This window comes from Eretmochelys imbricata, chromosome 8 (genome assembly GCF_965152235.1).
Source record: "Eretmochelys imbricata isolate rEreImb1 chromosome 8, rEreImb1.hap1, whole genome shotgun sequence".
NCBI lineage: Eukaryota > Metazoa > Chordata > Testudines > Cheloniidae > Eretmochelys > Eretmochelys imbricata.
Window position 1 is genome coordinate 53,656,763 of NC_135579.1, and position 20,472 is coordinate 53,677,234.

Consider the following 20,472-nt stretch of genomic DNA (forward strand, 5'->3'; position numbering starts at 1 on the left):
TCGCTCTGACTGGCTGCATGTCTGCCTGTCATTCCTCTCCTTCCATCCACTCTAACTGCCTGGCTGGACAGGCTCCCCAGTTCTGTATAACATCCCCCACCTGAAGCAGCTCTTATATGTAAAGCGGGTGAATGAGGGAATCTTTTTGCTTGCCAGTCATGCCTGTGTTGTCTCGGGAGAGAATCATAGAATTGTAGGACTGGAAGGGACCCCGAGAGGTCATGTAGTCCAGCGCCCTGCACTCATGGCAGGACTAAGCATTAACTAGACCATCCCTGACAGGTGTTTGTCTAACCTGCTCTTAAAAATCTCCAATGACAGACATTCCACAACCGCCCTAGGCAATTTATTCCAGTGCTTAACCACCCTGACAAGAAGTTTTTCCTAAACTGCCCTTGCTGCAATTTAAGCCCATTGCTTCTTGTCCTATCCTGAGAGGCTAACGAGAACAATTTATCTCCATCCTCCTTGTAACAACCTTTTATGTACTTGAAAACTGTTATGTCCCCTCTCAGTCGTCTCTTCTCCAGACTAAACAAACCCAATTTTTCCAATCTTCCATCATAGGCCATGTTTTCTCGACCTTTAATCATTTTTGTTGATCTTCTCTGGACTTTTTCCAGTTGGTCCACATCTTTCCTGAAATGTGGCACCCAGAACTGAACACAATACTCCAGTTGAGGCCTAATCAGAGTGGAGTAGAGCAGAATAATTACTTCTTGTGTCTTGCTTACAACACTCCTGCTAATACATCCCAGAATGATATTTGCTTTGTTTGCAAGAGTGTTACACTGTTGACTCATATTTAGCTTGTGATCTACTATGACCCCAGACCCATTTCCGCAGTACTCCTTCCTAGGCAGTCATCTCCCATTTTGTTTCCCAGATGTGTTCTCTCCCCGAATCCCCCACTCCCAGTGTCCTGATGGAGAATGAGATCAAACGATAGGGCTGCACAGAGGGTCAGTAGCAATTTCCCTTTGGAAATATGAGTAACGAGGAGTGGCAAATGGTCCAGAGTCACCTGGAGAGCTAGGCAGAAAGGACCAGATGTGGGGAAATTCACCCTCTGCACAGCTGGTCCTGCCTCAGGACAGTTAACTCTTAACCCTGTCAGGCCAGCTCTGGGGACAGGTTTTCAGGGAGATCGGGGCTGGGGTACAGTCCAGAAGAGGAGAGATGGGGGTTCAGGGAACAGAAGGGGCTGGTATCACAAGGCTGGTACTGAGTTTAGACTGTTTAGAAACAGGAACTGAGTTTAGAAGGGTCTTCTTTATTTTTAAATCCTGTGGGAGTTGGATTCCTCAGGTTACTAACATTGGGGGCCAGATCCTCAGCTGGTGCAAATCAGTGTTGCTTTACTGAAGTCGCTGGAGCTACGCCAACTGCCTCTCCTGTGTTGTCCATGAGCTTCATGCATCCCCATGCATCACCTCAGGCAGCATTTTGAAATGTGTGGGCTGTTTGGAAATGAATCCCTGTCTCTCCTCCGCAGCCCCTTGTCTTCTGGGTTACCCTCTCCTCCTTCACGAACCCATCAGACCTTATAGAAAACCTTAGGCCTCTTCCCTCCAAAGCAGCATGCCCCATGCCATGGCCTTGAGATTGCTGAGATGGGATTGAGGCCTGAATTTCTATGTGCTAGAAGTCCTAGGTCACATGGGGAGCTGAGTAGGAAGCAAAGCCCTCACGTCATGCCAGCAAGGAAGGAATAAAACCAAACTCTGTCCCTGTTCTCTGACTTCCATTTCTCTGTGTTAATACAGACCTCTTCCTGTTGAGTCACAGGCTGCTGAGTGGCTGGTGGAAGCTTGGACCTGCTGCCTGGATGGAGTTCTGGTTAGAAATGTGACCCGAGGGGGAAAGAGGTTAAAGGGTTTATTCGTAATCAGATGCCTGTATTGAGAGACAGTATCTATTGCTAACTATAGGCTAAGTGTTAGAACTGGGCCCAGCCAGAGCATCGTAACTAAACTCCCCTCAGGCTTTGGATCGGGAGCTGAATACTGTGATCTGGGCCTGTCTCCTGACTCAGAGCTCACTGAAATCAATGAAGAGCCTCCCATTGAATTCATTAGGCTTTGGCCCAAACTCTGTAAGACATCATGGACACTGCAATTTTGGTTCACGTGGGTGCATCTGAATATTCCCTGTGGTGTGATCCATGTGGACTCTATCCCCCAGTCGTTGCTTTGAACTGTAGGTTCAAGCAAGCACCAGAGTGAAACTCAGTCAAAACCACTGTGTTTCTCTTAGGTTTCAGAGTAGCAGCCGTGTTAGTCTGTATTCGCAAAAAGAAAAGGAGTACTTGTGGCACCAAGTACTCCTTTTCTTTTTGTGTTTCTCTTAGTTTCACAGTCTGACTTGATGCTGTGTAGTCTAAATCCATGCATCTCTGGGGCAGGGTGTAGGGTGGGGGCGAGGTCGGGGCACTGACTTACAGCCCTAATCTGTGAGGATTGGTTTTCTTGGTTTCTTAAGAGATAATGGATGTCTTTAGGCCGTGGTTTGAGATATCCTTGCTATGCCGCATCTCGGAGAGCTGGCTTTAAAGCTGCCACTGGTGCCAGCTCAAAGGAGGTATAATGAACTCCTTCAGATGCTGGGTGCGTCTCTTTGTTGGTGGAGACGTCATGCTGGATGCAGCTGGCCCCCGGGACTGATTGCTGTGGGAGCAGAGGGTCTGTGCCTGGCTGCGCATCTGGAGCTGTCTGGTGACAGTGCTGTTTGTGTTGGGGCTAGGCTCCAGTCTCCCTCGCAATTAGTTTAGGAGTCCACAGGATCATTTGTTTAAATAACATTGCACAAACATCAGCTCATCCAGCCAAATCCTTCATTATTAACTATGTGTTGTGCAGACAAGGCATCTCAGGGCTTAATGGCTTTAGGAACCTAGAAGTGTGCCAAGGAGGGGAGGCCTGGGGGATTTCATACCAATCAGTATCAGACTGGTCCTCTGTTGGATGTGATTCTGGGGTGGTATTGCCCCCCTCGTTGGCATGCACACAGGGTGTTTTTGTGGAACGGGGGAGGGGAGGGGGCTGTCTCCTGGGCCCCGTCATGGTTGTGGGAGGGGATAGTAATAGAGGGACAGGCCTGAGAACAATGGAAGAGATTCAACCCAAGAGACCAGGGTCTGCCCCTGTGAACTGTGACCCCTCCCTGCATTCCCAGGGTCAGATCATCTGCCTGTCACAAGACCCAGCAACGGGGGCAGAGCGCTAGGGATCATTCAGTCCTGCTCCCCCTCCCCAGCAGCTGCTGAGTACCAGACTCTAGTGTCCTCCATGAGCTTGAGGGGGCTTGTTGCACAAGAGTCTACATGGTGTTCTGAGACTTGATTTCCTTCTTTGCCACGCCCCAAACACAGGCTGTTCTCTTTCCTTGTGCCCTGCCCTGATGGGGTCACTGCTAGAGCTGAGAGGGTAGCTCAGTCTCTGTGCCCAGTCAGTCTTCTGCATCTCTGCTGCGGTCTTGTCTACACTGGGGTTTGCCCTGGCTTTAGCCGTCACTGGCCAACAATCAGCGTAACAGCACTGGTGAACCCCTAGGGCAGGGGCGGGCAAACTTTTTGGCCTGAGGGCCACATCGGGTTTCAGAAATTGTATGGAGGGCCACTTAGGGGAGGCTGTGCCTCCCCGAACAGCCAGGCATGGCCTGGCCCCCACTCCCTATCCGACCCCCCCCCAGTTCTCGCCCTCTGACGGCCCCCCCAGGACCCCTGCCCATACCCCCCCTTCTCTCTGTCCCCTGACCACCCCTGGAACCCCTGCCCCTAACTTCCCCTGCCACCCCATCCAACCCCCCCATCTCCTTCCTGACTGCCCCCTCCCCGGGACCCCTGCCACATCCAACCACCTCTTCTCCCTGACAGCCCCTGGCCCCTAACTGCCCCCCACCGCTGCCTTCCACCGCCCCATCCAGCCCCCCCCTCCTTCCTGACTGCCCCCTCCCCGGGACCCCTCCCCCATCCAACCACCCCTTCTCCCTGTCCCCTGACTACCCCTGGAACCCCTTCCCCTGACTGCCCCCCGCTGCCCCATCCAACCCCCTCCTCCTTCCTGACTGCCCCCCAGGACCCCTGCCTCATCCAACCACTCCTTCTCCCTGACCACCCCCGGAAGTCCTGCCCCCATTCAACCCCCCTGTTCCCCGCCCTCTGACCGCCACGACCCCTATCCACATCCCCAGCCACTGACCACCCCCCAAACTCCCCTGCCCTCTATCCAACCCCTCTCCCCCCGCCCCCTTACTGCCCTGCCTGGAGCACCGAGGGCTGGCGGTGCTACAGCCGTGCTGCCCGGCTGGAGCCAGCCACGCCACCGCGCAGCACAGAGCACCGGGTCAGGCAGCCATGCCGCCCGGCGGGAGCCAGCCATGCACCGCGCAGCACAGAGCACCGGGTCAGGCAGCCGTGCCGCCCGGCGGGAGCCAGCCATGCACCGCGCAGCACAGAGCACCGGGTCAGGCAGCCGTGCCGCCCGGCGGGAGCGAGCCACGCCTCCGCGCAGCTCAGAGCACCGGGTCAGGCAGCCATGCCGCCCAGCTGGAGCCAGCCACGCACCGCGCAGCACCGAGCACCGGGTCAGGCCACGGCTCTGCAGCTTCGCTGCCCCAGGAGCTCGTACACCCGCCACCCAGAGCATTGCGCCGGCGGCACAGTGACTGAGGCTGCGGGGGAGGGGGAACAGCAGGGGAGGGGCCAGGGGCTAGCCTGCTGGGCCGGGAGCTCAGGGGCCTGGCAGGAGGGTCCCGTGGGCCGGATGTGGCCTGCGGGCCATAGTTTGCCCATCTCTGCCCTAGGGTGTGTCTACACCGGAAGCACTACAGCAGCACAGCTGTAGGCTATTCTTCCATCACTGAGGTAAATCTACCTCTCTGTAACGCGGTAGCTAGACTCTGTCTGTCGACCTGTGTCTACACTGGCGCATAGGTCAGCTTAACTGCATCTCTCAGGGGAGTGAATTTTTCACATCTGGGTGTGACGTAGCTCGGTGGGCCTAACTTCGTAGTGTAGATCGGCAAAGCTGCTATTTGCACTGTTGGGGACCTTGAGAAAGTGCATAAGTGCAAATCACAGCTTATCTTGACACACTAGGGGTTTGCCATGGCACAGCTTCACCAGGGACTGAAATCAGGGCACCTGCCCCCAGTACAGACACAGCCTGAGAGTGCCAGCCAGAAGGGTGCCAGTCGTGGTGTCTCTGTGATTTGGTCACCAGTGCACTGAGCCAACTAACTCATTGTACGTATGTTAATGAATAGTCATCAGGTGGCAGGAACCATCCTGGGCTTGATATGCACCATCCCTCCAGAAGTCTGTCTGCTATACATGATCTCCTAAATCCTCCTTCAGTGAAATTGGCACTCTCAAAAGTACAGGTCCTGTTATCCGTGACTGAGCCAAAATGACTGCTGCCGAGCCCTGGTTAGAGCTATGATATGCTTGAACTCCTCTGTCTTTAGTTTCCAGGATAGGAAGCACATGTGAAAAGTCCTGCTAGGAGGTGTAAAATTCACAGCCATTTTCACAGCTCACACAGGCTTGTTAATACATGGCTTTTTTAATTCTCTCAGAAAGGGTGAGATCAGCTGACACATCTGAAACATCACAAGCTCCATGAACAGAAACCCAAAACTTTCAGCAGGAGGATACTTAATTTTTACAGATGATCTGGAGTTGTGTGGATCAGAACTTCCCCGCAACTCAGGGGTACTCAGAGCCAGGGTTTTGGTCCTCTCCTGTACAGCTGGTCTGTGGAATTCAAAGCCGGATCCACACTCCCCCAAAATTCAGAATTTGGGGTTGATATGTTTCTATTCATTTGTTAAAGAAAAAAAAATTAGCAAGAGAATATTAATGTCTCCCTTCCCAAACAAACTCTTTACTGGAGCCTGTGAGAGCCCTACCTCTGGGATACCTCAGGTAATGACCACCAATTCAGTCTTTACAGTAGTAACCATATTTAGTGCTATGGTTATGCATGTGAGAGAAGTTCCCTGTGAAGGGGAAGGGGAGGTGGCAACTGAAACCCATTCACATCTCTCTGAATGATTCAGGTTGGGGTTGGAATTCCTTGCACGTTAGGTGACCCTTGCCAGCATAATGGCTGGTACAGCCATTTCTAGCCAGCAAAACTGACAGCAGTCTCAAGGCTGCTCTAAAATGTGCAGGGAGCTGAATTTCCCCTGGCTGGCTGCAGGACCAGTGGACGTAGCATCACCTTTGCACTACCTCTCCCCCGGCTTGCTAAACAGAGCTCTAGCACATTTCAGCATCTAGCCTTAGGTGCCGTCACACCGTGGTGCTGCATCCCCACATTGCATGAGCGTAAGTATATTGGATACATTGTAGCTGTGGGCAGTAGGCCTGGCCCACAGGATATGGGATGGATGCTCCCCCAGCCTGGACTGCAGTGCTTCGCTCAGCAGTTTGTGCAGTTTCGAGCCAGCTCTCAAGCAATAAGCCTCTGAAGAGACTGGGTACTTTGCTGTTGTCTGGGGTTAAAGTATCCAGATACAGAATAGCTAAGAGACAGTAAGAGGGTGCAATGCCAATGGGGGTGGCTGTCTCGGGAGCAGGCTGGCAATTCTGTGAGTCAGCCCTGTCAGCAGGTGTGGTTAAGGAGATGCTAAGTGAATCTTGCTGACTCAGTGTTGCAGGTGTGGCTTGTTTATAGGTATAACGGAAGCGAGAGTGGCCTTCTGTCTACAGAGATCTTGGATCTGAGGCAGAGAGGACCTAGAGCGTGAGATGACCATTCCTGAGGTAGGAACCCAAAGAGCAGTAGCCATGCCTGAAGACAAGGCTTCGGCTGCACATCATGTTATGTTTGTTCATAAAGGTGACCAAGGAAAGGTGAGCCTGGACTCTGCATAATGGGCTAGATCTCAGCTGGCGTAAGTTGGTGTAATGCCACTGAAGCTATTGTAATTCATTAATGTATGCCGGCTGAAGATGTGGGCCCATTGTGCGCACTGTGTTTTAGAGCAGCTTGGGAAAGGTGCCTGCTACCAAGATGATCTCTGGACAACCAAAAACATCTAGAGAGTCACTAGACCATGGGGTACAACTTTATTGGCATTTCTGACTGAGAAGCAGTTCAAGAGGAGTTTGATGATGAGACTGTTGGTGTAGAAATTGCATCCTTGGGGAAAAGGAGTAGGAACGTAGACAAATATCAGTAATTTCCAGATGTTCACCTTTTCCTTTCTGTTTAACTATGTGAGTGGGTAAGCAGCTTGTTCACAAACAGTCATTTGAATTCCGAGTGGTTGTTTGCGTTGTCCATGCCTGTACCCTGTCTTAGTCTTTCCTTGTGGAGATTCGCAGAAGTGGGATTTTATTTGCACAGATGTCTGGGGAATGTGAATTCACTCATCATTATTTTCTCTTCCCCTGTTCACGTGTTTCAGTCAGTCCAAGAAAGGATTGGGAGCAATGCCACGTGGCTTAAGTGAACAACCAGGAATAATGTATAATGGAGAGTCCAAGTGAACAGTTTGCAAACATTCCCTAGGCTGAAATTGGTTTGTCTGAAGTACTGGGCAAATATGTAATAATAATGGATCCATTTGTACAAACTGGGATTGATTCACCAGCAGAAAAAAAGGGCTAAATTCATCTGGTAACTTATTTGCAGTGAATAATTTGACCTGCTCTATTAATTGTGAAGGAGCCTCCCTAGCAGAATAAAGTGGCTGAATAACCCTTGAGGGGCCTTTTCATTTCATTATAAATGTTAATCTGCTCATTGCTCAGTTGACAACCCTGGATTGCCCAGTTTTTGAGTTGATTGGTGTCTGCCTCAGCTTGTCCTCTCATTGCTCTTGGACTTCTGATTGCTTCAGAAGAAAGGTCTTTTATCTCCAGCTGGGACACCATTACATGGGTCTCCATAGTTTGAGAAATAATAATCTGAAAAGAAAATGGTAGTGAATCTGTGTTCAAATCTAATCAAGGAATATCTTTGTAGGTGTCTCTTATCATACATCCCACAACAGGGACTGCCACCTGCCTGGTTTAAACTTACGTGCCTGTACTGAAGCCCTTTGCAGGTAGTTTTCCATCTATCTCAGTAACCCCTCTGCCTAATCCCAGGATAAGGATGAAAGGAATGTTGCTCTTATTCTTAGCTTTGCTGCAGCCGAGCCATTGTAAAGTGCACTGTGTGGCCAATCTTTATCGCCTGGAGAGAGCTCTCCTGGCAACAAAATAAAACCACCACCATCAAGGAGCGGTAGCTTTGTCGCTGCTGAGAGCACAGCTCCTGCCAATGAAGCACTGTCCACACGGGTGCTTTTTGTCACTAAAATGTCTGTTGTTCAGGGGGGCATAATGAGTAATACTGGACACATGAAAGCAAATTAGGTGTGAAACGCTCCCAGATTAGAAATTTGCCCTCACTTGAACAGCTGTTAATGATTATCCAAAGTGCAGGCCAGTGGGGTATCAGGAATAGGGATGCTTTTGTGTGTATGCAGTTGCACACTTAGACCCTACTTCTGACCTCACAGACTTTGGTGTCAATCCACTGAAGTAGATGCAGTTTGCACCAGAATAGAACTTGTGTGAGTGAGAGGAGAATCAAGCCTCCAGTCAACTTTCTTGTTTCGACAGAACCCAGATTTGTTGATCTTCAGAGTACTTGTGAGGCATTGATTTTTTTTCCAGCTTTCCCCAAGCCGGCGGTTTGAATGGGGCATTGAGGGGAAGAGCTTTATTTGTGGTGGGTTGAGAGCTTTGTTGCAATGAAACTTTTTATACACATTTTTGTTCTTAAGCAGAAGGGGCCTAACATTTTAATCCCTCACACTGGGACAGATCAGGAGTAACAGCACTAAAATCATTGGGGCCAGATCCTCAGCTGGGACAAATCAGTGTCACTCCATTGACTTCTGTAGAGCATTGCTAATTTGCTGTAGGTGAGATCAACCCAATGGAATTACACTGCTGGCAGGTGATCAGAGTCAGGGCCAAAGAATGTACAATCACACAGTTACAGAGTGGAGCTTTCTAATTAAACTGAAATGCTGTAAATAAATAATCACCCAGTTGTGTACACACAATATCAGATTTGCCAAGGTGTGTTTTTTCTGCTTTTGATTGCTCCCTAATCAGTTGCACTTTGCTCATTAGCCTGTACATCCCCTCCTGCCTCTGCCCTCATTTGCATCATGCAAATAGATTCTCTCTGCTCTTTTCTCACCTGAAATCTTTTTTTCCTATCCTTCAGGAGTTAAAAACTAACCCTTTGCCTGCATGGCCTATAAAACACCTTCACTCTCTTGTCAATATGTGTGATGAAAAGCATGTGATCACTGGGATTCTTATAGACCAATCTAGCAGTTTTTTCAGATAACTTGGACTGTGAGATATAATTTTAGTTTGGGTCTCTGTCTAAAAATAAGGAATAATTATTGGTGCTTCAACCTTAGATAAACTGTGTTTATTATAGCTGTTAGATAGAATTTAAATTGTTCTAAGGACATTGGAATTGCTAGACTGGATCAGACCAATGGCCCATCTACTCCAATCTCTCTCTCTAACAATGACCAGCACCAGATGCTTCAGAAGATGGAGCAAGGAACCCCATAATGAAAAGTTAAGCAACAAGATGTCCATGGGAGACTAGGAAAGGAAAGTTCCTTCCTAACCCCAGGCAGTGAGTGGTTGTTTTATATCCCAAAATACATGGGTTGATAGTCTGTATACAACTTAGTTCTAGCTTGTTTTCTATATTGCCTTAAACAGGTTTCCATGTTTTTCTATACTCAGGTTTGTTCCTTATTTCATTCTGGTGTATTTGGTACAATTGCTTGAGCTCTTTAAATTGTCTTTGTAACATTGCAGCCACTTAGCACAGAGAAAAGGAAATAATAACAAATAACCCAAAGAGGATCTTTCCCAAATGATTTCAGATTCAGATCTTGCCCCGTGTAATTTGATTTGTGGGAAATGGAGAACAAAATGTCATACAGATGAGATTCTTCTCAGTAAATCAGAATTGTATACACATGCAAATATGGGTCACGCTGTATAATAAAGTTCCAATTAGAAGTAGTTTTAAAAAGCTTAATACATGTCTATTAGATGTTGGGTAAAAATTTTTATAAATTCCTAAGTCTTAGGGCTATATTTATGTGCCTAAAGATGCCGATAGGCGCCCAGTGGGATTGTCAAAAACATCTAATAGGTGCCATTGCAGATAGGAAAATACCTTTGGCTCTGAGGCACTTATGAAAATTGTACCTTGTTGTAACATACTTGACTAGTGTGTGTGTTAGATGGTGAGACACAGCTCAGTAGACGACATTATGGGAGTTCCTAAACTATGGTTCTAAAAAAACCGAGTGGAGTGTTGTATTCTAGTCTTGATTAGCCATTTATTGAGACATCTGTGAATCATTTCCTAACCCTTTACAAAGGGAATCTTCATATCAAATGCGACCTAAATAGTCTCCGCCCAATGAGTGGAGATGAGCTAGAGGTACAAAGTTCAAGTATGTTTGGACCCAGCTTTTGACTAATTCAATGCCTGTACCTTTCATTCTGAGGGAGGTCCCAAAGCTCCTGCATTCTGCACACATTTGGCATCTACTTGCTTTTATTTTTGAATAATATTTGTGCCAGAAACAAAGAACCATGAAGTGGAGGATCTAGAAATCCTCCCAGAGAAGAATCCTGCAGCATTTCAAGTACCTTCAATGATTTTTGTTTCTGACCCTCATTTGAGTCTTTGCCACATGTTGCATTCCATCTTGGGCGTGGCAGATTGAAAGGACCCACTTTGGACTCAGTGCCTCCTTCGTGCTTGGAAAAAAACCCTGGTTAATGGTTGCCACACCCCATCCCTCATCTCCTTTAAGAAATGTCTAAATACCACCTCCTCTGGTGGTAACAACCACATAAATCTCTGTGTCAGTCCTGGTCCATGTTCCTTCTCTGATTTTAGACTGACAGGGGTCAATTCTTCACCTGGTACTGAACACCTCAACCAAAGTCTCTCTCTGCCTCTGTTTCCTCAGCTGGAAAATAGGGGTAATAACCCTTCTCTGCTTTGCAGGGGTGCTTGGAGGCTTAATTCATTCATTTATGTAAAGTGCTGTGAGATCCTCAAATGGAAGGGGCTACAGACATGCAAAGTAATATTCCTGTTTGAGTGCGCTACTAATAATTAGAGATGGTCTTCAGAAATGGTTCAGAAACTTCTCCAGAGTTTGGGGGTGTTGGGATGGGGATCCATGTGTTTGGGTCAGCCCCATCTCTGGTAATACTGGAGACTAGTATACACTTGCATGCTGGAATGGATGCTCAAGAGCCTGCTCAGCAATTTATCTGAGAGATCCAATCATTTCTTTACACTTAAGTGGCACCTGTTGTGAATATCAAAGTGTGTGCAAGGGCAGTTGCATATTCCATTGGGCATTGACTATCTGCTTTTGTGTTCGTAATGCAAGCTCCTGTTTCTGACAGTCAGACCCTAGAAGGAAAAATATCCAGGGTGATCCTTTTGATTGCAAGCAGATTTCAGAGCTGTCTCCTGCTCGGCACATCAGGTGTCTTGCTTAAATAATCTGTTCAAACCTGCTCTGAAATGATCCATGGACCCCACACCCCTGAGTGGGGACAGTGAGTACTTCACATTGCCATAAGATAATCCCCCTCTTAGTCACTAATTGAGAGGAGTGTGTATTGCCCTGATACAGGGTTTCCTCAGAGAAGGCTCATCTAAAGGTCCCCAACGCTTCAAATAAATTGGGGTTAATTTATGGCTTTGCGTCAAAAGTATTCTATATAGGTTCTTATACTACGCTCATCCCTGTAGTATCTGAGTGTCTTCCGTTAGTGCATTAAGCGACATGACTAGCATCTGTCACGGTTGTTCTCTCATCCTCTCCCCGGGTGGAGAAGTAAGTGTGTGCAGTGAAGTGTCTCGTTTGGGAATTTAATTACACCCACATACACACAGCTTGCTATATGTTTCTGTTAGAGAAGGCTGGGAAAAGAAATGAACTTTGGGCTGGGAGCGATGGGGAGGTTTGTTATGGTCCTTTGTTCTTGGGTGAGTTCAAGTCACAGTCTCAGACTGGCCCCTGAGGAAGTTCTGGTTCCTGCACAGACTAGCTTTACCCTTGTGTCAGAGAGTTCCATTATTCCCCAGAATTTAGATGGTCTTTTAGATACCCCAGGACAAAGCCTCTGAGAACCCTGCAGGTAAGACTCAAGGCCTTGAACTTGATTTCATGTTCTATGGGAAGTCAGCACATGTAGCAGAGGACAGGTTTGATGTGCTCACGGTAGCCTGTGTTGCTGACAAGATGCACTGTAGTGTTCCATAGCACTGGAATTTCCTAAGCACTGAAGGCTTCCTGCCCAGGTATATCACATTGCTGTTGTCCAGGCGAGAGGTGGGTGTTGCCGAGGCCGGGTCTTTGTCTACTGGGATGCAGGTTCAGATAATTTAGGTGTAAAACTGTATCAAACTTGGTTTCAAATTGGGTTTTGCTTGGACATTTAAGGCTCATTTGGACCCCAAACGTTGGAGGCATGTGAAGCTGAAGGAAAGGTTCTTTGGCACCCCTGCAACCTAAAGCATGGAGTTGGTACAGCTCTAAAATGCATGTTAAGTTGGCCAGAGTGTAACACTATAATTCCTTTTGCAGGAGAAGTGGGGAGCCTGCTGTGACAGCCTGGGCTCTAGTTACCAGTCAGAAGGAAGGGGAGAAATCTCAGCTTCTCTGCCTGCCCCCTCCTAGATACTACAGTGCAACCACAACTTAAGTCTAATGATTTTGACTTTACAGCCAGTTTAACAAAGCAGCCATCCTGGGCTTCTAGGCAACCTTGACTTAAATAAGGCCCCCATTTGCTGAGGTATTTACACCTGTGTCTAATTGCAGTCAATAGGGCGACTCACTTAAAATAAGGTATGTGCATAGGTGCTTTGCTGAACTGGGGGCTAAAAGCACAGTGGCAAAATGGGCAAAAGCCAGCAGCTCCCATCCCCTTCAAACTGGAAAATAGCCAAGCAGAGATTAAATGAATCCCAAACTGTATCTGACCTCAGCTCTTGTCCTGCCCCTCCTTTCTCAAATCCCCGTGGGGGGAAGGAGGCCACCAGCATGCCAACAGATTGGAGCTGTGGTGGCTCAGGGGAGGTGAGTTCACAGGGTGAGGACCTCTCCAGGACACTCCTTCTCTTTCTGTAGGAGTATTGGATCAGAGGAGAGGTGCAGGTCCCCCAGACCTCTTAGTTCTCTGGGCTTTAAAGCAAGGGCTTGCAGCACAAACGCACCTCCTCCTCTAGAGGAAGAGGCGAGCCCATAACCACCCAACGTGCAACAGCTGACCACATCTCTGCCGGGTCCAGGTCTCTGCATAATGCAGCATGTCACCACTGTGACTGTGGGAGGCTGGAAAGCAAGGCCCATTAAACGCACACATGCCATCCTCATCAGCAGCTGCCTGGCTATTTGCCACCTCCCTGGCTTTGTTCCAGCTCCCTTCTCTGTGCAGTCTAGACCGGATGTTTTCCAGTCTCTCTCATTTGTTTGCTATCAAGGTTTTCTGGAAACCATAACATTAGAATCCTCTTTGGGTTTTTTAGAATGGCCTTTGTACGCCTTTGCTGGGGAGCCTCTAGGGAAGGGTGGGAGATGCTTGGGAGGCATTGTGGGAGACCCCAGTGGCAGGAGAGACTCCATGGGTGGGGCACGGTGGGAAAGTCAGATTAGGGGCTGGGCCGGTGGGGCCTGCTGATCGCGGCAAAGGGGGAGCATTGGGCAGAGCGTGGTAGGGTGCTTTGGGAGTGGACTAACGGCTGTGTCGGTTAGGCATGGTGGGGATGGCTGGGGTTACATGGTGAGGAGGGAGTGCTAGTGGAGAAGTCTGGGAATAGCTGTGCAACGTGTTTCGGGGGCAGAAGTTTCCTTGGGCAGGAGATGCAGGGAGGGACAAGTCTAACATGGGGAGACAAAGTTTATTGGTGGCTCCTCCCTCTGTAGCCTGAAGCCAACCCCTTTGCTCTCTCCTTCACTCCCAGTTCCCACCTGCTCCCCACTCTGTCTTCCCTTCATCCCCTCTTGCTACCCATTTTTCTGTTCCTGTCTTCCTCTCCGTTTTGCCCCTTCTGCATTCCTGTACTGTGGCAAGGTCTGATACCTGATCCCTCCCCACTCTTCCTTGGGCTTTCTCTCTCGCTCCACAGCTCTGGTGTCAAGTCCTGCCTTTCGCTACCCCATGTCCTCTCCTCCCATTTCTCTCCAGCAACCCCCTCCTTAAGGCTCCCTGTGTTCCACCAGATCTTCCCTTTTCATGGCTGCCTGGTTTCTCATTCAAATTCCCACGCTGGGGCATGTTTGGAGGGGCGGAGGAGGACTAGTCATGGCAGCAGAAGTGCACCCACCCCAAGGATGGTAAGGGGAGGCTGTCCCTAGCCTGGGGCCATATGCAGCACGTCTGGCCCTTGATGGAGCAGCTGAAGCTGGGTTCTGGTTGTGGAGGGCAAGGGGATGCTTTGTTCAGCCACGCATGTGGTTGGAGCCTATGGCTCTTACCATGATCCAGGGTGGGATATTGTGGGATTAGGTGGCCCAGGCATGAGACTGTCGGGTCAGAACACCACAGCTGCAGCTACCTCCCAGATTAAGCAGGACTTAAGTTTGTCTCCCAGTGCTTGTCATTTCACCCCTTTTGAATCCAGCATGATAAACAGAAAGGGGGAAAAATCAGATGCAATGAGCTATTTTGATTATGTTAAATCATTTCTCCTGTCTGTGTATCCTAGGAAACAGAACTCTGGTTTCTGAAGGGGGTAGGTTTGTACCTACTGTACGTTGGGGCGGCGGCCGGAGGGGGAAGGGAGAGAGAGAGAGAAGATTGCTAATTGCGCTGCACACAAGAGACCTAGCACAGAGCTGCTCTGGCCTGTAATTAGATAAATTAGTGGAACAATGACCCAGTTTTCCTTGGTTTTTGGATTGCTGCAAACAGCTCTGAGGTCGCTCCCTCCTCCTGCCCCACTCTCCATCTTGTCTCCTCCTTCTAAAACATCCTGGGCAGTCTTGTCAGCTCTGTCTGTTGTGACCCCAGCTCCGCCCCTACCTGCCCTCAGCCAGCAGGAGTCAGGGCTGAGCAGTCCTGTCTTTCCATCACTACTGTTGTGCTTGACCCTGGGGTGGGATTGCTCAAGGGGGAACCACCACCACCTCTTTTTGCCTATCTGTGAAAGTCTAATCCCAGTGTGGCCCTCCGTCTTGCCTTGTGACCCGAGCGGAGCGTGCCATCTGGGGTCAACGCAGATGAGGCCGGGTGGGCATATAACTTCCCCGCAGAAGGAACCCATCCCAGTTGTTGCTTCCCCTACCCACCCTGATTACTGATTGCATTTTAATTCTTAAGTCTCATCTCCATCCTTGTCCTGCCGTTCTGTGGCACTTCCAGGTTCAGGGAGCCTGGTACCTTGAGCCTGCGGAGCATTAATCCTGAGATGTGTAGCTAACCACCCGGGCAAAGACTCTGATCTTCTGAGCACTGTCTCTGCTCCAGACTGATAGTGCCCTGGAGAGAGATTAAATTGATCCCAAGCAGGCAAAGTATAGATCTGAAGAGCACCGTCCTGGCAGTCTGAAAACCCAGAGCATAATTACATAGCATTGCTAATGGTTAGAGCAGCAGGGCATGAATCTTGGGGCCTGGCTCTCCATGGCCATGCACTGTAATCACTTGCTCCTGTGCAAAGCAAGTGTCAAACATTACCTGTCTGATTCGGGGGTGTTTTGTGCACACTTTGCACAGATGTAAATGGTCGCATGAGCTGAGAAGCAGCAGTGAATCAGGCCCATGTTGTGCTCTAGTGTGTGGCTGGTTGGGTCCCACTGCACTCAGAGACTGCGTGTGACTCCTGGCACTGATTGAGGGCCTGATCCTTGCTCCAGCAGCCACCTGGGGCTGGTCTGCCAGTGAAAAAACAAACTTAATTGGGGTCCTATGCATCCTTTTGTGATGTAGTGCTGGCAGCTCCTGGGCCACCCCTCCTGATTCTTGGTGTAGGGGGCATGGCCAGGGAACTGCTATGTCTGGACGATCTCTTGTCTGTCTTAATGAATTTGGGGGGCTAACTTAAGTCAGCCTTGAGGTTGCTCTGAGTTGTGCCTTGGGACCCAACTGATGCTCAGCGGCTCCAGGATCAGGGAGACATGAAGTTGGTTTAACATCCCCATGCAGGTCCTGAGCTGCTCCTGATGCTGACCGGCCTACTTTGAGGACCTGAGCCAAAGGCTAAGAGTATGACTCCTCATCCTGGCACGATGCAGGGCGGGTTGCACTGCACTCTGGCTGGGAATGCGGATCCTGGCAACAGTGTGTTTGTTTTAATTATTATCTCTATCACTCCATTAACACTGCTAAGTTTAGACCCCAGCAATCGCTGCTGACTCACTGGAGGGTAAGGTGCACCAATTCAGGTTGTCAGGTGCCTTGTCTGTGATGGCCCAGTCACGATGTCTCCCTCTCGCAGGCACGTTCGCACTGCCATGTCTCTGTGGCTAATAACTCTGCTTTCTCATTGTCTGGCTGCAGCATCCTTGCCACAGCTGGAACTCACTTCAACACCCACGTGGACCTGCGGACCCTGAGGGCAGTGCGAGTGCTCAGGCCTCTGAAGCTCGTCTCAGGCATTCCCAGTAAGTTCGATCTCCCACTCTTTGGCGGGGCACATGAGTTGTGTATGTCCCTCAGGCTTGGGAAAGCACTCATGCCACCGCTGGAGACAGAGGGCGAAATCCTGGCCTTATGGAAGTCAACGGCAAAACTCCCACGGACTTCAGAGGGACCATGATTTCACCAGTGATGTTTTCCAGCAGGGAGGAGTGCACCCTCTCCTAGATTCCTACAGGAGAGGTGCCATCGGTGATGTGGAAGGGAGAGGGGTAAATTCAGCATGCAAAGATTTGGGGCCCACCCCTGCATCTAGATCAGGGCCACACAGAGGTATTTGGGGGGTTAGGGGTAAACTCTGCAACGAAGCCCCCGCCCTTTCCAAAAAATTGCCACTGAGGGGGATGCTGTGGGGACAAGGGTGGGGGGGAGCGTAGTGGTGGTGTTAGAGCGAGCATGCCCTGCTGTCACCCCACAGCAGTGGCTTAGTTCCCATGCTGTGGGGATGGGCCCGGCTCCCCATGCTGTGTGTTGTGACCTGGCGCGCCAGGGTCACAGCACTGCACAGGTTTGGCTCTGCTGCCCCACTGTCATGACGGAGGGGCTGCTGGGCCAAACAAGGGTCACCGGCCCAAACCTGAGTGGCTCAGTGACCCCTCACACCAGGTCACAATGCCACACGGTTTGGTGGCCCTCTCAACCTGGGGGAGGGCTGGGGAAAATTGCCCCTTTTGCCTCCCCCGTCCCTTCTGCCCCAGGGGGCCCTGATCTAGAACAAGGCTGAATGCTTTCTGGTGGAGCACAACTGGGAATCCCAGGATTCACAAAGGCCAGAGACTCTAATTCCACTCCCATGCCAGAAGGCAATGGGTGGATTCCTCCGGGGCTGCGGTGTATCCATTAGTGATTTCCTTTTTCCCTCCCTTTAAACAAGTAAAGAAATCAGTCTATTGGTGCTCCTGATCTGTCCCTCTCCTGGGCCCTGAATGTATGGCTTGCTGGGTTAATAAATGAGGGGGCGGCAAGGGGCTAGGAGGGGGACTGTAAGTTAATGCCTGAGGCTCCCGCTTCTGAAGAGAGACCTCTGGGAAGTAAGGAATTTGGTCACAAGCAGAATGTCCTCAATGGGACTGGATGTGACTTGGTTTGTGGTCGCAGGGATTTGTCATGGGATATGATGCCTTCCACCTCTTGCTCACCGGGTGGCCTCTCTTCCCTGCATCATAAGTCAATTTCCATCTGAGAGCTGGTCAGTGGTCTGTGTAGGACGGTCCTGACCCAGATTCTAGTGCACACAGGGCCATGTCACAGAATCCAGCCTCACGGCAAGTGGTTCTCTTGTCGACAGCCTCGAGAGAGAGGCTGGGAACTTCGTAGTCACAGAAACTGAACCTCTCATCTCTTCCTCAAAGGTGGTGGCGCAATTGCAGGGCAATAGTGGGAGAGATTTGCTGTGCTGCTGTCCTTTGTACCCCTCATCTGTCCCGTCTCAGTCTGGCACTTTTCACCAGGACAAAATCCACTCTTTAAAGTATGAATTTGACAGCAAGCCAGCACTTGTGGTCCCTGCTCAGGAGAGCCCTGAGATGGGAGAACAAGTCAGGAGCGAGGTGCTGTGACAGAGCAGGGTGTGGAGAAAACACACCATTGCATTTGGCCCACATCATGCCTGGCTCCTGGCACTGCTGTCGGCACTCCTCTTGCCCTGTCAAAGTCAGGTGGGGAAAATCCTTAAAAACCTCCCTTTCTGCAAGGTACTTGGCAAAACTCTGTGCTCTGGATGGCTTTCCCCCATTGTTATCCAAAGTGAATGCATGGGTGGGCTGTTCAGAGGGAAGCAGTCAAAGGCCACACACAACATGGGAGCCATGCAGGATGTGCACTTACCCATTGTGCATGCACAAATGTGTGCATTTGGATGCACAAACTAGATACCTGCGCATGGACACTGGCAGCTGTACGTGCAGTTTCTTGATTTTTTTTCTTTCACAAACAGCTGCATGCAGGTGTGCTTTTGCATTGGCTACTAGGTGATGCTTCATCCGTTACGGCGGGACTTTGAAATATGGTCCTACCTGTTTACCTTGCAGTTGCCACTCGGAAGGCAAATCCGAATGAGTAGTGGATGTTTTTATATGGTAGCACCTAGAGGCCCCAACTTAAATCAGGGCTCCATTGTGCTGGGTGCTGCACAACACAAAGTAAGAGACTATCCTTGCCCTGAAGAGCTTTCAGTCTAAATAAACAATACAAACATGGGGTGGGGGGTTAAACCAAGGCAAAGACAGGTGAACTGACTTGCCTGTGGTCATGCAGCAGGCACTGTCAAGAACAGAACCCATCCTGAATCCATTGTCCTGTCCACTAGGTCATGCTGGTCCTCTAGGGGCAAAATTCTCCTCCCTGAGCCTCACTGCATGTCTCTATCGCCCATTCTATCCTTGCTTCTGGAGCAGAAGTCTGTAAATCTCAGTGGAAATTCCACAGGCGGAATATGCCCAGAAAGAGCTGCAGTGGAGAGAAGAAAGTTCCTAAAAACCCAGAAGTCGATGTTGGGCGGTTATGGGAGTGGCAGATGCCTATTTGGCAAAGGTTTCTTCACGCTGTGCTTTGCCTGGTCCCATCTGGCAGATTACTGATCCTTCCACATCTCTGTAGCTCACCATCCTTTTACCAAGAGCCTCTCCTTGAGAGATGTTGTCTCTGCTGTTAGCTGGGCAAGGTGGTGGGAGGGTCAGTGAGCTGTGTCCTCTCTCCTCTTTCCCAGGCTTACAGATCGTGTTGAAGTCCATCATGAAGGCCATGGTGCCCCTTCTCCAGATAGGCCTCCTGCTCTTTTTCGCTATTCTGATGTTCGCCATCATCGGCCTGGAGTTCTACAGTGGGAAACTGCACCGAGCTTGCTACACGAATAATTCAGGTAGGCAGGCTGCCATTCCACTCTGTCTGTTGTGCATGGCAAACCGTTGTGAGCAGCACCCTTCTCAGCTCAGATGAGGTGGTTGACTGTGTATGAGCCACTCTGTGGCCTTGCCACGCTGAACCCCAGCTTGTCTGGTTCAGCTGCAGCAAGGCATAAGCCATGCTGCGGCATGGTGGTATTGACACTTCAGACTGTAACACATAACTGTCACCACACGATCACAATGGCTGAGTAAAGACTGAGCTGCTGGTCCCTGTTGCATGGTGGGGAGAAATTCCATTTCCACACAATGCCCGCTGGAATTGGAGTCAGGCCATCTCAGGGGTCACTCCCTTTTCGCACTGCTATGTTCCTGTTGGAGCTCTGGGCTCAGTGATTTCCTCTCTTCTTTTACTGAACGCCACACTCTGTTTTCCTCTCCTTGAGCCTGCTATCAGCCAGGGAGGATGGCAGTGAGGTAGAGCTGGTTGTAAACATTCATGGTTAGAAAAATGTCAGCAAAAACAGATTTGTCGTGACTATATTTCCCATTTTCTAGCCAGCTCTCCAGTGGGGATGGAGAGATGGGTTGGTTTTGTAATAGATTCCAGCCAAGGATAACCTTACTGTGAGATAACGGGCAGCTTCTCCAGCCGGAGATGGTAAATACAAACAATTATAAGTCACTGCTAGTCTCTTTCCTCAGGGCTTAACAAAGTAAAATCCAGCTAAGAACAAAGCAACTCAATCACCTCCCAACAGCCCTTCCAGGCTCAGCCTTCCTCTTTCTCCATACTGCCCTCAGGCTATCCCTTATACAGTTCCCAAAAGCTGACCTCTGGACTCTCAGTTCTTTGTAGAGAACTATGTTTCCCAGAATGCCAGCTCTTAAAGGGCCCAAGGACCATAA

General features: G+C 49.8%; 1 protein-coding gene across 3 annotated transcripts in view; it reads left to right on the forward strand.

Moving 5' to 3' along the window:
- Positions 1-20,472, forward strand: part of CACNA1E (calcium voltage-gated channel subunit alpha1 E) — a 225,220-nt gene that overhangs the window by 36,989 nt on the left and 167,759 nt on the right. For all 3 annotated transcript variants that reach the window (XM_077823463.1, XM_077823464.1, XM_077823465.1), the window contains exons 4-5: positions 16,583-16,686; positions 19,428-19,580. In XM_077823463.1, coding sequence (XP_077679589.1) covers positions 16,583-16,686; positions 19,428-19,580 — 257 coding nt within the window. The remainder of the gene's footprint in view (positions 1-16,582; positions 16,687-19,427; positions 19,581-20,472) is intronic.